This window comes from Trichosurus vulpecula, chromosome 9, assembly GCF_011100635.1.
Source record: "Trichosurus vulpecula isolate mTriVul1 chromosome 9, mTriVul1.pri, whole genome shotgun sequence".
NCBI lineage: Eukaryota > Metazoa > Chordata > Mammalia > Diprotodontia > Phalangeridae > Trichosurus > Trichosurus vulpecula.
In genome coordinates this window covers 115,205,647-115,220,168 of record NC_050581.1, presented here as the reverse complement: position 1 = coordinate 115,220,168, position 14,522 = coordinate 115,205,647, and the positions used below count along the sequence as shown (strand labels likewise).

Here is a 14,522-nt window from a genome sequence, read left to right as displayed (position 1 = left end):
GTAGAGCGGTAAACATAAACAAGAATTGGGCAGAACAGGGGTCCTTCTGGGACAAGTGGAGGAAGAGAAATCCCAGGACCAAGGTTTGGTCCCAGTGAAGTGTAAACACCTCCCGGCTAGTTCCGATGAAACAGCATCTATGACTATAGATATCTATGTTTATGTATGTCTAAGTGTATGTCTATATGTTTGTGTGTATATGTGCATGTGAGTGAATATATGAGAGAGAGAGAGAGAAAGAAAGAGAAAGAGAGAGAGAGAGAGAGAGAGAGAGAGAGTGTGTGTGTGTGTGTGTGTGTGTGTGTGTGTGTATGTATGTATGCACGAAGTCAATGGTATCCTTCTTGGGAGAGGGCAGGGAGGAAGGGGGAGAAAAGAACAAAAGAAAACCTATAAGGAAGTGAAGAAAAGATGGGCAGTTCTGAACACCATGTGCAGTATTTATTATATAGGGTTTCTTGAAATAGAAATTGATTGCTTTATATTTTGAATCCTCTCTCCTGTTCTGCTGTGTACATGGCAATGTTTTATTTCCCCTTTCCTTATTCTGTACTTAAGTTTCTTTTTTTCTTTTCTTATTTTGTATTTAAGTTCAAAATTTAAAAATTTGCCAAAAAAACCCAAAACTAAATATGCCCTTCCATCTTCCACCCACTGCTTTCGGTTCTGCTTCCTGGGGCCACAGAGAAATTCATCTGGTTCTTCTTCCACACAGAGTCCTTCACATACTCAAGATAGCCACAGATACTTAAGATAGCCAGGGCATCCCTTCTAAGCCTCCTCCTCTTCTCCAGTGTAAACATCCCTCTCTGGGAGCTTCAAATGATCCTCATTCAGCATATTCTCCAACCCTTTTGCCACTGGCTAATAAGAAGTATCTTCTGGACATGCTCCAGCTTGTCAATGTCTCATTTCAACTGTGGTGCCCAGACCTGAATGCAGAGCCCAGGGTGGGACACCCCAGCTAACAGAACAGTCACCTCCCTCATTTAAGATACTATATTTCTCTTGATAAAGTCTAGAATAGCACTGGCTTTTTCAGCTGACACGTTGTGTGGCTCACAATCCAAGCAGAAAAACACTCCATATTATCCTCAACAAGTGGTCATCTGGTCTCTGCCTAGAGAACTAAAGTGACAGGACACTTGATTCAGCTTGGAAGAGGTAGCTATCTCCGTCTTTCCTTTGTCTCCCCCTCCCTCCTTTTCTCTTCCCCTCTCTCCCTTTCTTTCCAATCCTGTCTCTCCAGCCCTTTCTCTCTCTCCTCTCCTTCCCTTTCTGTCCTTTCTCTCTCCTCCTCCCTCCCTCCTTCTGTCCCCACCCCCAACACTTTCTCTTGCTCTCTCCAATTCTTCCTCCAACTCTCTCCCTCTCTCTCCCCTCATCTTTCCTCCCCTCTCACATACACACAGGGTCTCCCTATAGCTCTGCAGCTCAGTGCTCCCAAGATCAAATGATTCACCAGTCTCAGGCTACACCTAGGTCCCCCTGCGCCATGCCCAGCCACAGAAATACGTTTTCTCTTGAGTCCTACATGCCACCAGGGATAGAAGTTCTTTGTTAAATGGCACTGCTCAGGAGTTTCTCTTTGAGGTACCTGAATCATCACCAGTCTGTTCACTATCACCCTATCACCACGTGGTTTTACGCAGAGCTGACAAGAGAGTAATCAGAAGGGGTGGGGGTGGGGAGGGCCAAGAGAACAGGAATTTGCAGATTCTCCCAAGAGCCAAGAGCCAGGGTCCAAGGGCTGGAAAAGTTTTCCAATATCTTCATTGTGCGGAAATGAGGTGACACGGAACTCATTACACTCCTGAAACTTTTCACTTTTGGGTGGCTCCCACTTTAAGGAAGTTTTTTTCTTATACTAAGCCAAAATATCCTGCAATTTCCACACACTCTTCCCACACTCTACCTTTTGGGTCAAGCAGGCTCCAGCACGAACAACAAGCAAAATAGATCTAATCTGTCTTCCATATGATGGCCCTTGAGATAGATGCCTGTCAATAGCTTTGGCAGATTCTCTCCTTCTGACTAACCACTCTCTATATATTCTTCAGACTGGACATAGCATCTTTGTACACAAACAGGAGCAGGTCAGACTTCATCGGGACACCATCCCCAAGGACCACAGGACAGGCTCGCCATGTCAGTGAGCCTAAGATTTCAGCCAAATTCTCCACTAAAGTTTATCAGCGTGGAGTCAGGCTGACATTCCCAGACAACCTAGATGATTCCCCCAGGAAGGTCTGGGCAGGCAATTAAGCTGACGCGTACCTTGTCCCGTACATGTTCCCTGAGAATTCAGCGTGCTCGATGAATTCTCCGGCGTCGATGTCTCTCTGCATCTCCTCCCTGGTCACAAAGTGATAATCTGGAGCAAACATGGGCAAGATAGAGAAGTCCCCTGATTGCAGCCAGGCCACACTTGGGCTCTGCACGAGCTCCCCTCTTCCTAGTCCAGTCATCTTTTATACACCAGCAGGCTAGGAGCAGGGCCCGAAGCCAGGCTGGCCTCTAGAACCCTTCCACATTTCCTTCTCTGATGTCTTACACTTCACAATCAACTAATATTTATGGGTCACCCCTAGGGTTCCCTGACCTGGGAGACTTTTGGGGAGATAAGTTGGACTGTTAGTGGTAGAGAGAGGGCTGGAATAGAGTTGGAGGCCCCAGGTTCCAGGTACAAGCCTGCCACTCGTTATCCTGATTCCCCACTAATCCCCTACATGAACTCTCTTCCCTTGCTAAGCAAGTCTTCTTCCCGTCCCCAGCATATGCCATGCTTGTTGAAGAGGTAGGGCACAGAAAGCTGGCTTAAGTCGACTTGGGCTCAAGACCCAGCTCTTGCCACCTCGAAGATTACCTCCCTCACACCCATGGGCCATGGAGAGTTGTCTGTTCTGAAGACAGTTACATGTACGACTTCACTTCTCTAGGTCAGATGAGAACAGGGACTGCAGCGAAGAGGCAATAAAACCAGCTTCTATGTGTGTTCTTGTATGCTTCATCTATGAAGATGCTATGATTTATGTTGTAAGAGCAACATCTACCCCATGCAGGTCAGTCTAGTTGGTGTGTTCACAGAAGGACCGAAAGTGAAACTTTATCTGTGTCCTACCCAATGCATGATACACACGGGTACTGAAGATAAGGACTGAACTGAACTGAACTGAGAGGGTAAGATATACACGGTCAGAAAGGACACGGGAAGATGGAGACAAACTCCAGGTAGAAAGGAAGCCTGTGGCCCTATCCCAAGACTACGGGTCTCCTAAGCTCTAGGTTACAGGTCTTCCACTGGGGCCTCCACCCATTGGCATGGTTGGGAAAAGGGTGCATTGTGGGTAATGGGGCCTTTTTCTATAATCAGCAGATAATGAGGTACACTGACCTTTGCCATTTTCTTCTCCAGGCCTCGGGCTCCTCGTGGTATCTATAACAAAACATGCTAATGACTCACTCTGGAGACTCAAGACCTAGATCCCCTATAGGCCTCCCCCATAGCATAACAAGTCATCAAGGGGCCACCAGCTCTGAGAGAGCATTCTGACCTCATTAGGTCATGGGAAAGAAGGAACCATGGTATGTGCCATGGTATATTAGAATGAGTGCTGAAGGAATCAGGAGACCTGGGTTCTAATTCTGGCTCATATTAACTATGTGGCCTAGAGTAGTTCAACTCTGGGTGTTCAGTTTTCTCAACTGGAAAACAAAGGAGTTGGATGAGGTCATTCCAAAGGTCCAGCCTGGTTTTCTATCTCTATGTCTTAAGTGTTTTTAACTTTAATACTGTACACAGTGTTTCAAAAGTCTTAGTGCTGTTCTCTGCATTATATTCTAAAGTTCCTCCCCCAGCTCTGACTTTTGATGTGCTAAGAGTCTCCACAAGGGCCATCTCCACTTTGATATTCCATGGGGCTCTCTGTGCTAGGGTTAGATATGCTGGAGGGAAGCCAGCACCGAGATGCTTTGGCAAAGCTTAGATAGGCTGGTTTCTTTGCTCCATCTAAGCTCTGGCACAGCCTGGATCCTAGGGAGAATGGGGGGCAAGAAGCCATGGCAAACAAGAGGCCCACTTACTTGTGGCTTCCAAAGGGATCTGAGCATCAAAAATGGCCAAGAGCTGCTTATCATCTTGGAGTACCTCTGTGTGCACTGCTCTTAACCCTTCCCACTACCTCTCCCTTAAACTTGGTTAGCCAATGTGAGCAGGGGTGAGGTGCTCCTGTTAACTGAGTCTTCTGTTCAGCTGACAGGCATGCATACCATGCACCAATGAATAATGTTTAGAAAATCCTAAGTAATACTTCCACTAGCATTCCCTGATGGCTCCTCATGATGTGGTGGTGACCCTGAGATCCCTAAGGCCTAGTTCAGCTGACTCAGGGCAACCTTGGGCAGATGCTGCCCAAGATGGAAAGACCTCAGGTATGGCCCCAGTAACAGTCCTATCTGTCACTACGACTACTCTAGCTAAGTGAGGAGAGCCTGACCGCCATGGGACAAAGTTTGTGGCCACAGCCTCTCATGATGCTTTCATCTGTTGAACTGGGGACCACAGCCATAGGCAAGACTCACAGGAAAAATGACTGATAGCTAGCATTAGATGGTGTTTTAAGGTTTGCAAAATGCTTTACAAATATTATCTCATCTGATCCTCACAACAACCCTGAGAAGTGGGTGCGTATATTATCCCTCTTCTAGAGCTGGGGAATCCAAAGCTGTAAGGCTAATGGGGATTAAGAGCTTCCCTGCCCACCAACAGGCCTCATGTGGCACCCATTAAGGGAAGCTTGCTTGTAGGAAGGCTGACACACCTTTTGTTAATTTCTAATTAGGCACTAAGCCTATTAGCTGAAAGAGTATATATCCTGAGAGGTAAGTTTTCGGTTTGGGGGCTCGCTTATTGATTCCCTGGTTGAGACTCTCAGTGGCCGTATGTTCAGAGCTCCCCGACTTTTCAGAGGTAAAGGCTCTCTCGATTCAGTGGTGGATGTAAAGCTTTTGATTCAGCCAGCAGAGCCCTGTCTGTTGATCTTTATTTCTCTTCTCTGTATTTTTTCTGTTTAATTAAAGAAGATTGTTGACTCCTGAAACAGCTGTCTTTCCTAGTAAATCAGATAAAAGAACTTACAGTAGCAGCCATCCTGAGTATGCCAATGTGGCTGCCGTTACAACGGCTGACAAAGGTTAAGTGGCTTGCCCAGCCAGAGTCATGTGGCTAGTAAGTGTCTGAAGCAGGATTTGAATTCGGGTTCAAATCAACTGTAGGCCCAGTGTTCTAGCCACTACACCACCTTGCTGCCTCCTTGAAGTACCAAAGAGGTTGTGGAAAGAGCTGAGCCTGAGCCTGCCATCAGCTGGCTGAGGTTTAAGTGCTGTTTCTGGAAGCCCCCTCTGCGATGCTGGACAAGTCCCTTCCCTTTGCTGGGCCTCTGATCCCTCTTCTGTCAAAGGAGGACTTGTGGGCAGAGCAGGTGCTCTCTCAAGCCTCAAGGACAAGCCCCTGCCCCTGCTCAGGCAGGGTAGGCAGCAGCAGACAAGGATGCCAGGCCATCAAGGCAACTCAGAAAGACTCTCTCCTGTAGGGTGCCCTGCGACAATGGAGGCTGTGCCAACATGAAATAGGGGATCCTTGAAACATGCAAGACAGACTCATGTGAGCCACAGAGCTGGGAGTCAGGGGGAGGTGAGGAAGCAGAAACAGGGAGTGCCCTGTTGGATGGTGCCCTTCTGGCAGAGGCTTCCAGACTTCAGAGGCAGCTCCACAAGCCAGCAGGGCTCTAGAGGAGGAAGCCTCCTTTGGAGAGGAGGGGGTCCCTAAGTAAACTCACCCTCTATTCACAGGCAGAGCTTTCCCCTCTGACTTTGCTCTCAAAGCTTCTTTATACTATGGGCTGGAAGCAGGCAGGAATGGGAGTCATTCTTCCTTAAGGGAGTCAGGATCTTCCCCCTCTCATTTGCACCCAGAGCCCCACATTACCCAGAGGGCAGCTGGTCTCACCTCTGTGGCAAAGTTAGTGGAGAAAGATGACCAGTGGCCTCCCTTCTGCTGGGCAGCCCCTGCCTCTACTCCACAGTTTGCCTCCCACCCCCAATCAACCACAAATACTCACGGGAGACACTGAAGCCAAAAATGTTGCCGTAGTCTTCAAGAAGTTTTTTCAACAAGGTGCTTTTCCCAGCACCTGATGGTCCACTGAGAACAACTGGCCTTGGTCCTGTCATCCCTAGAGGGAGGGAGAAGGGGAGAGAGAGAGAGAAGGGAGAGAGTATGAAGAAGACAGAAAGGGTGAAGAGGGGAGAGAAGGTGAAGAAGGGAGGGAAAAAGAAAGAGGAGGGGAGAGAGGAAGAGGAGAGGAGAAGAAGAGAGAGAAGAGGCAGAGAAGCAAAAAAACAGATGAGAAATAAAGAGGGCAGAAGGGAAAAGAAGGGAAGAAAGTGAGATACAAGGGAAGGAAAGGAAAAAGGAGATGGGAAGATAGGAAAAAGAGGAAACGAGGGAGAGAAGAAACAGAAAGGGGGAGAAAATGAGGAGGAAAGGAAAAAGGGGAAGAGAGAAGAGCGGAAAGAGGAGGGCGAGAGGAGTCAAAGAAGAAGGGGAGGGAGAGGAGAGACAGGAGAATAGGCGATGACAAAATTTTAACTTGGGGGTGGCAACTTTGTGCTCAGACTCCTATTAGATAGCTCTCCCTCATTTCCTCACCTTTCTCAATCCCCAAGGCCAGAAGATTTCCTCCAGGGCTTAGTTGGCAGGAAAATGACCCTGATCCCAACTGCACCAATTAAATCTGACATATTCAATTAAACAAATATTTACATGCCTGCTATGAAAAAAGTCCTATGCTTCTTCCTAGGGACAAATAAATAATAAGAGAGGAACTTAGACTCTGATGGGGGAAAAGACATGCACAAAAATTGTGATACAAGGGAGAATGAGCTAAGTGTAAGGGTGGGAACTAAGCAAAGTGTTAGGAGAAATTGGTTCTCCTCCTTAACACAAACATACACACTCTCTCTTTTTCTCTCCCTTCTTCCCTTTCTTTCTCTCCTTCCCTCCCTCCTCTCCCTCTTCTTACTAGCTTTAACTCCCTTTAGGGAACAAGCTCTGTTTTAACATTATATTCCCTTCTCCCCTCCCCATATTCATATTGTACTTACAAATTCCTCCCTGATGAATGACTTTTTATGAAATAAAAACTTGCATCTGATGCCTTCTACAATCTCGCTCTAGCCTACCTTGCACTTTGATCACAATCTATCTCACCCCTGGATCGGATCCTCCAGTCACACCTCACCCCTCCCACCAAGCTGTCCCCCAACTACATTTCTTGAAGCCTGTCTCTCCTTTCAACTCCATAAGCCTTCCCAGCTGAAATGTGGCCTCCCCCACAAACTTCTCAGGTCAATCTTTGTGCATCTCTCCTTTGTGTCTGGATGGGCTTTGTTGCCGAGAAGGACCTTAGGGCTGATCTGACATAACCCTGTCATTTTTGTGGCAGAGATGTAAGCATCTCATGTCCCCACCCAGCCTGAGAGCTCCCTGAGAAGCTTTGTATTCCTAGTACAGGAGATGCTTAATGTCTGTTGAGTTGGATTAAAAAGAAAATGGCTGGGATCCTCTAATGTTTCACCAGCCCCTGTTTCCAGAGGCTGTAAAGGGCAAAAACAAAACAAAACAAAACAAAAAACCTTCCATATTTAGCTCCATTTCTGTGCTCTCAGTTGCCATCATTCACTCACAACCTCAGCAACTCATCTGCCTTTTCTGGTAGGAGTACACCAGACCACCCACCCCTACCCCACATTCACAGCATGGGCTGCACTTACTTCTTATTTCAGACTCCTCTGGCAATGCTAGGTATGTTTCTAGGTAAAAAATATCCTGCTCTTGGTCAGAGAGCTCAGGAGACAACAGAAGAAAGATTCCTGCAGCTGGGCTGGGCTGAACCTTAAATCCAGAGGGGATGTCTTAGAAGAGCCAATGAGCACTTCCCGCCAGTGTCTTAGCCTAAGCGGCTCTGCTTCTGGCCCTGCTGGTCTTATTCCTAAACCTCTTGGGGATAAGTTGTCACCAGCTTTTAAAAAGCCTACTCCTCTCCACCTGCTGAACTCCCTGTCTTCCCCGATTCCCACCCCAAAAACATGAAGTGAGCTCTTCTTCCTCAAACTGTCTGGGTCTCTCCCTTGCCCCCATCACATTCTGCCGTGGTAGTATGTTTATTCATTTAATGTTATATAATGTTGTATTATCCCCACCCTCCCCTCCACCCCATTAGACTGTGACACATTTCATTTCTACACCCTTAGAATCTTTGAACTTGGGAGGTGTTTAATAAATATTTGTGGAACTGAATTCATCCATTCAGCAAGTATTTCCTGAACACTTAATGTGGGCAAGGCACCGTGGGAGGGCACAAATATGCAACACATGATAGTCCCTACTCTCTGGAAGTTTGTCATCTAAGGGGAAATCAGAAGATGACAGGTGGTCAGAGCTGAGAGGGGCCTTCAGGATCATCTAGCTCCACCTCTTCGTTTTGCAGAGAAAGAAACTGAGATCCAGAGAGGAGAAGGGCCTTGGCTGGGCCTCACGGACACTAAATGACAGAGCTGGGATTCAAACCCAGGTTTTCTACCTTGGTGCAGGGCTGTTTCCACCGTGTGACACATTAAGCAAACAACCACAATCCAAGGGAGGAGGGACAGGAGGTGCCAGATGCTAACTGCCATGACCTGGTGCAGATCAAGAGCTATGGGATCCACTGAGGAATGGCTGCACACATTGTGGTACATGAATACGACAGAAGAAATGACCAATATGAGATAGTACAGAGAAACAGGGAAAAACTGACATGAAGTAACGCAAAGAGAAGTAAAGAGGGTCAGGAAAACAATATACAAGGACCACATAAATGGAAAGTACAAACATCACAAAACAAAGAAAGAGGAGAAGGCATCACCTCCCCACCCCCACCCCTGGTCCTGTAGAGGAATCCTGTGGCAGTGGAACACTGAATATGCAATATCAGATTTTTTTCAGTTTTACTGATTTTTCTCCCTCTTCTTTCTTCAAAAGAAAGTATTATAAGGTATAGTTTTCTGCGAGAGGTAAGGGGAGACACACAAGGGGAAATCTAGGCAATGTAAATAGAAAAGATAGCAATACAAATGATTTAAAAGAACACCAGGATTTCAAAGGATAGAGTTCTATAGGGTGGGTGGGGCTATCAGGCTCTAGGCTTATTGAAAAAGATGGTTGTTTGGGGTAGGTCTTGAAGGATGTATGGGATTTTTTTCCAAATAAATGAAGAAAAGAGACAGCTCTAAAATCCTATGATGATTCTATCTCTTCGTGGGGGGGAGAGGAGAAAGGGGGGCGGGAGTGTGATGAAAAGAACTCTCAGGCAGCTATAACCCACTTTACCCAGAGATGATAACAAGCACACTACCATTTGTAGAGTGGTTTTTTTTTTAAATGTGCATTATCCAATTTTATCTTCATAACCACTCCTTATGAGGTTAAAAAGAATGCCCAGCATTCCACACAGTCAAAAGAGGTCACCAGAACTCACTTGGTCTTAGCATTATGGAATATTCCTACTAGTCACAGACTTATAGACTGTCAGAGCTATAAGGGGCCTGTCCAGAATCAAATGTATTTATTTTCCGGGTCTGGAAACATCAGCTCAGAGGGTTTTTAAGGGATTTGACCATAGTCCCAGAGCTAGTTAGTAGCAGAGCAGGAACAAAACAACAAATAAATAACTTGGGTCTGTGTCACCAAACCATGCTGTTTCCCCTCTGCAAGGGTTTCCAGTTTTCCAAGCATTGTTACGTACATTCTCTCATTTGGTCAAGATGTCCCTGAAATGGAGAGAGACGGGGCAAAGATGACTCTTTTCGTTTGACAGAGGAGAGATCTGTACTAAACCTGTGGCTCCACCCTTCCAAGCAGTCATGCCCCACTTGGAGGACCTGGAGCACAGGGAAGGCCATGTTTCAATGATTTTTCATTTCACCTGTTGTCTGGATGCTGCCTTGGATTTCCACGTCACAGGTGTGTTTGGTATGTATTACTTTGCTAGCTCACATTTCTACAGTGTATGCTTTCTAATTTACAAAGCCTTTTTCTTATAACCATCTCATGTAGTAGGTAGAATTCATCCGAATTTCCTTATCAGCTCAATCAGGGGGCATCCTTTCTCCTGCTTGCCACCACCTGATTCCAGAAAAGCTTGCTACTTTGATCATATCACTCCTTTCTTCAAAAACCTTCAATGGTTTCCTCTTAGCCCTCATGTGGTCTCCGAAGTCCCTTATACTTCTAACATTTTGTTATTTCAAACTCTCGAGCCTGACATTCAAGGCATCTACCATGCGGCTCTAAGATAACTTTCTAGGTTTATCTCCTACCAGTCCCCCAAATTCACCTTCCGCTCTCAAGAAAGGAAGGCTGTTGCCTCATTTTGTCCAGGGGACACTGGCACTCTTCTATCTCCAGGGCTTTGCCTCTCTCACAGATTGCTCAAGAATGCCCACCCAAATCCTCCGGAGCCTTCAAGGCCCAGCTTAAATCCCACCTCCTACAAGAAGCCTTCCCTCACCATCCTAGTCAACAGCAATCGCCTACTGTATGAACCACTCAGTTAACTCTTTTCAATCTTAAAAGATCTGTGAATTCACCAACGTGGGTATTTCTTCCACTGAAGAATACTGATGCGAATCACAAGGCTGGACTAAATGATCTCCAGAGTCCTTTCCTCATGATGTTCAGAATGAGGACCCTGAGGCCCTGAAAATCTCAAGCATCCTCAGAATCCTCCTAGGACGGTTACCGCCGGGTCTCCAGGTGGTAGATAGTGAATTTTACTGGATTAGACTTCAATTCTTTTGGAATCTGTGGGTTCATTAGTAAAAGTGGTCCTTCACAGATAGATATATCTCCTTCATGCCTTGGCAGAGTGACTATCACAAAATAATTCATTCCCTGGTGACCATCCTTCTGGTGATGAGCCTCCCTCTGCGCACCTAGACAGGCAGCTCTACAGGAGTGGGGACTGTGGAGGGGGCACTGCACCTGAGGGTCAGGAAGAATGAGGTTTCAATTCTACTTCAGACACTGTATGTGTTATCCCAGGCATGTCACTTAACCTTGATGTGCCTCAGTTCCATCATTCATAAAATGAGGGCTTGGACTCAATTTCTAAGGTCCCTTCTTTCAGCTCTAAACCCGTGATCAGTGGCCCTAGGATTATAACGTTATTTGTCAGAACTCTATCGGGGCAGAAAGCAATTCATCCGCACCTCAACAGACAATTGCTTAAGTGGATATGACTGTGGTCAGCTCTCCGGTGATGAGTCTGTCTGCACTTAGCTAGTCTAGTCCTTAGACAACAGATACACATTTAGAACGTGGTCTTCACCTGAAGTCTGTCCAACTTGGCAAAACCTGTCTCCACTGATGCCTTTCGGAATTCAGGTCATCATCATGTCAGGATAAAGCAACAGGGCCCTTTAGGAGGCCCTAGCAGAACAGGCCTTAATCAACGTTTGACTATTTGACAGAAATTCCATTGTGGCTGTAAGCTCTTATCATGCTTTGCTTTAAAAAGGGACATGACAGGGGTAATACAAACATGAAGTCAGCTGAAGGAAGGAAGGCAGGAGAATATGAGAAGGAAAAGGCATTCACTTCCAAGCAAACTCCCAGTGACTTGCCCTGTGCAGTAAAGTAATTCCAGGAGGAAAGCAGGTAAATCAGAATCTATTAAGCACTCCTAATAGAATAATGCCAGAAGGGCCTTCAGTACACAAGACACATTTCCTACCTTGCAATTTACCCATCATAGATAAAACACACAGAAGAAAATTTTGGACAACAGGGCTGCTCCTACAGCAATGCCTAACTTCAATTCCAAACTCTTTACAAGATCTTCCATTATACACCCTTCCCTTCTCTTCCCTTCCTCTCCCCCGGCCCTAACCTCTTGGCTAGGTGAGAGTCCTGATTGCTTTCCTTGTCTGGAATGCCGTACTCCCCAAATAGTGGGGTGGGGAAGGTGAGACAAACCCTGCTACTCTTGAAGAAATTTTATAACCAGGAGACCAACTCAGGGATGAAGAGATGTTGACATCTGGCGGGTGGGCCACCAGGCCCACCAGAGACAGAGGTAGCCCTAGGAAGGCAGTCCCCAAATCATAACAGGGCAAAAAAATGGGAAAAGCTTTACTACCTCAGGTAGGCCTAGCTTCCACTTCAATGTTCTCATATCCCTGGTAGGTCATCTATTTCTATTCTCTTGACCCTTCAGTATTGCAACCAACCTACTATTCCCTGCAGCCTACTCCAAAAAGGAACTGGGCCAATGGTCTCTGCCTGCCTGTCCGGGCGTCATGGTAGCCTCTGGGGGACCAAGTAGGAAAACCTTGGTATCTATGGTTCTCATATCGTGGACGAGCGACAATTGGGTGAGACCTAAATTGGCACAGGGCTAGTCATCACCCCAGCTTTGTTGATGCTATAATCCACTGCCCATGGGCAAGACTTTTAAACGGGGACCTCAGAAACAGATCTGAATCTGTTCCTTCCTGACCTGACCTTTCCAGTTGTATTTCACATTTTCACATTCTAGCCAGACCGAACTACCTACTATTCACTAATTTAATCCCAATCGCTTTTATCTCCTCCAGAAAGACTGTCCTCTGTGTCAAAAACTAATTCCTTTCTCTTCTCTGATTATTCGAAGTTTTCTTTTTATTCAAGGCCCAACTTATGTGCCCCTTCTTTCATGAAGCCTTTCCTGATCTCCCAGCCAAGTGAAGTCTCCTTTACCCCTATCATCCCATCTTCTAGCATACACGCCCACACCCATACCCACGCACGCATATATTTATATATAGCCTACTCCCACATAAGATTATAAGCTTCCTGAGGTTCCCAGTACTAGTCATATGATCCTGGACACAGTAGGGTCTCAAAACCCTCCTAAACCAAAATAAAGTATATGCTAAGGAGAGTGTATGCCATGGAGCCCAGAAGCCAGGAAAAAAAAAAACCCTACACATATTCCCAAACCAGCCCTACAGAGAAGTAACATGGTCACAGTCATTCAGAAAACTAATAAGCATTAAGTACAACGTGTCAGGCACAGTGCTAAGCTCTGGGGATACAAAGAAAGACAAAAGATAGTCCCAGCCCCTGAGTAGATCACAGTCTGATGGGGGTGACAATATGGAAATAACTATGTACAAACAAGTTCTATACAGGTTAATAGGAAGTCATTGACAAAGGGAAGGCAGAAGCATTAAGAGGGGCTGTGAAAAGTTTTCTACAGAAGGTGGGATTTTAGCTGGGACTCGAAGGAAGCCAGGAGGCTGAGATGAGGAGCATTCCAGGGACAGAGGACAATCAGAGAAAATGCCCAGAGCCAGGAGATGGAGTTTCTTGTTCGGGGAACAGGAGGGTGGCCAGCGTACTAGATTGAATAATAGGGCAGGGGGGAAGGGAGAGATGTATAGCGTCATGGGGTTTATATCCTGGAAAGAAGTGTTATACAGGTTTTTGGTACTTCAGTTCAGGTAAACAGATTCTTTCTTAGGGTGAATAACAGATCTATCTCCTACCAGATTCTAGACACCAGCGGGTCAGGCTATGATTTACCCACCTGGAATAGGAGGGCCATTGACCCAAAGTCTTCATGGGATGAGCTCTGTAGCTGGAAAAGACCTTAGAAAAGATCTATTACAACCTACTCGTGTAAAGAAACTGGGGCCCATAAAAATTAACTCACTTACCCAAAGTCACTAAGGTAGAAAGGAACTAAAACCAGTATTCCCACCACTATATTACTCTTGTCACGGCCACCAGCTCTAACAGTCTGTTGTAGGGATCTTCCATCTCTAACATTCTATGTTCTAAAGCCATTAAGTGGAGCCTGGGCAGGGACCTATTAGGGTCCAATCTATGACCCTTCTGGCGCAGAGTGAATGTCAATAGTAACTGTTTCTCTTTTCACTAGCAATCTTGACAGGGTCTTCCCCTCCCAGTTTGATTTTTTTTCCCTTTCTTCTAATTAAAGGGGCCACCCCTTGACTCACTTCTAAAAGAGATGTATTCACTGAATGGGCATTACCTCACTCAAAGTGAGAACCTGAAAAGGCCTAAAAGGGCCAGAGTCTCCCATTGCATCCTGGGCCATCTCCAGTCATCCTGATGAATATCAGGCCACTGGACACAGATGGCTCTGGAGGAGAAAGTGAAGCTGGTGACCTTGCACAGCCCTCCCTCACTCAAATCAAAATCACCTGCAAGTCATGTCATCATTTTCCTGATGTCATGATCCTCTTCAAAAACGAAGGACAAACACAATGCTCTAAAGACTCTTCCAGCTCTGACATTGTATGTTCTGAAGTTCCTTAGATCAGAGCAATGTGTCCCCACCCAAATTATATTGGAGATCAGTAAAATATCTATATTTTCTACTGCCCAGACTTGCACTATATGGGAACCTCAGCAT

General features: G+C 46.1%; 1 protein-coding gene across 1 annotated transcript in view; it reads right to left on the bottom strand.

Moving 5' to 3' along the window:
• GUK1 (guanylate kinase 1) overlaps positions 1-14,522 on the bottom strand; it is a 33,938-nt gene that overhangs the window by 16,297 nt on the left and 3,119 nt on the right. The window contains exons 2-4 of the mRNA XM_036737859.1: positions 6,120-6,233; positions 3,395-3,436; positions 2,278-2,374 (exon numbers count right to left, since the gene is read on the bottom strand). Coding sequence (XP_036593754.1) covers positions 2,278-2,374; positions 3,395-3,436; positions 6,120-6,233 — 253 coding nt within the window. The remainder of the gene's footprint in view (positions 1-2,277; positions 2,375-3,394; positions 3,437-6,119; positions 6,234-14,522) is intronic.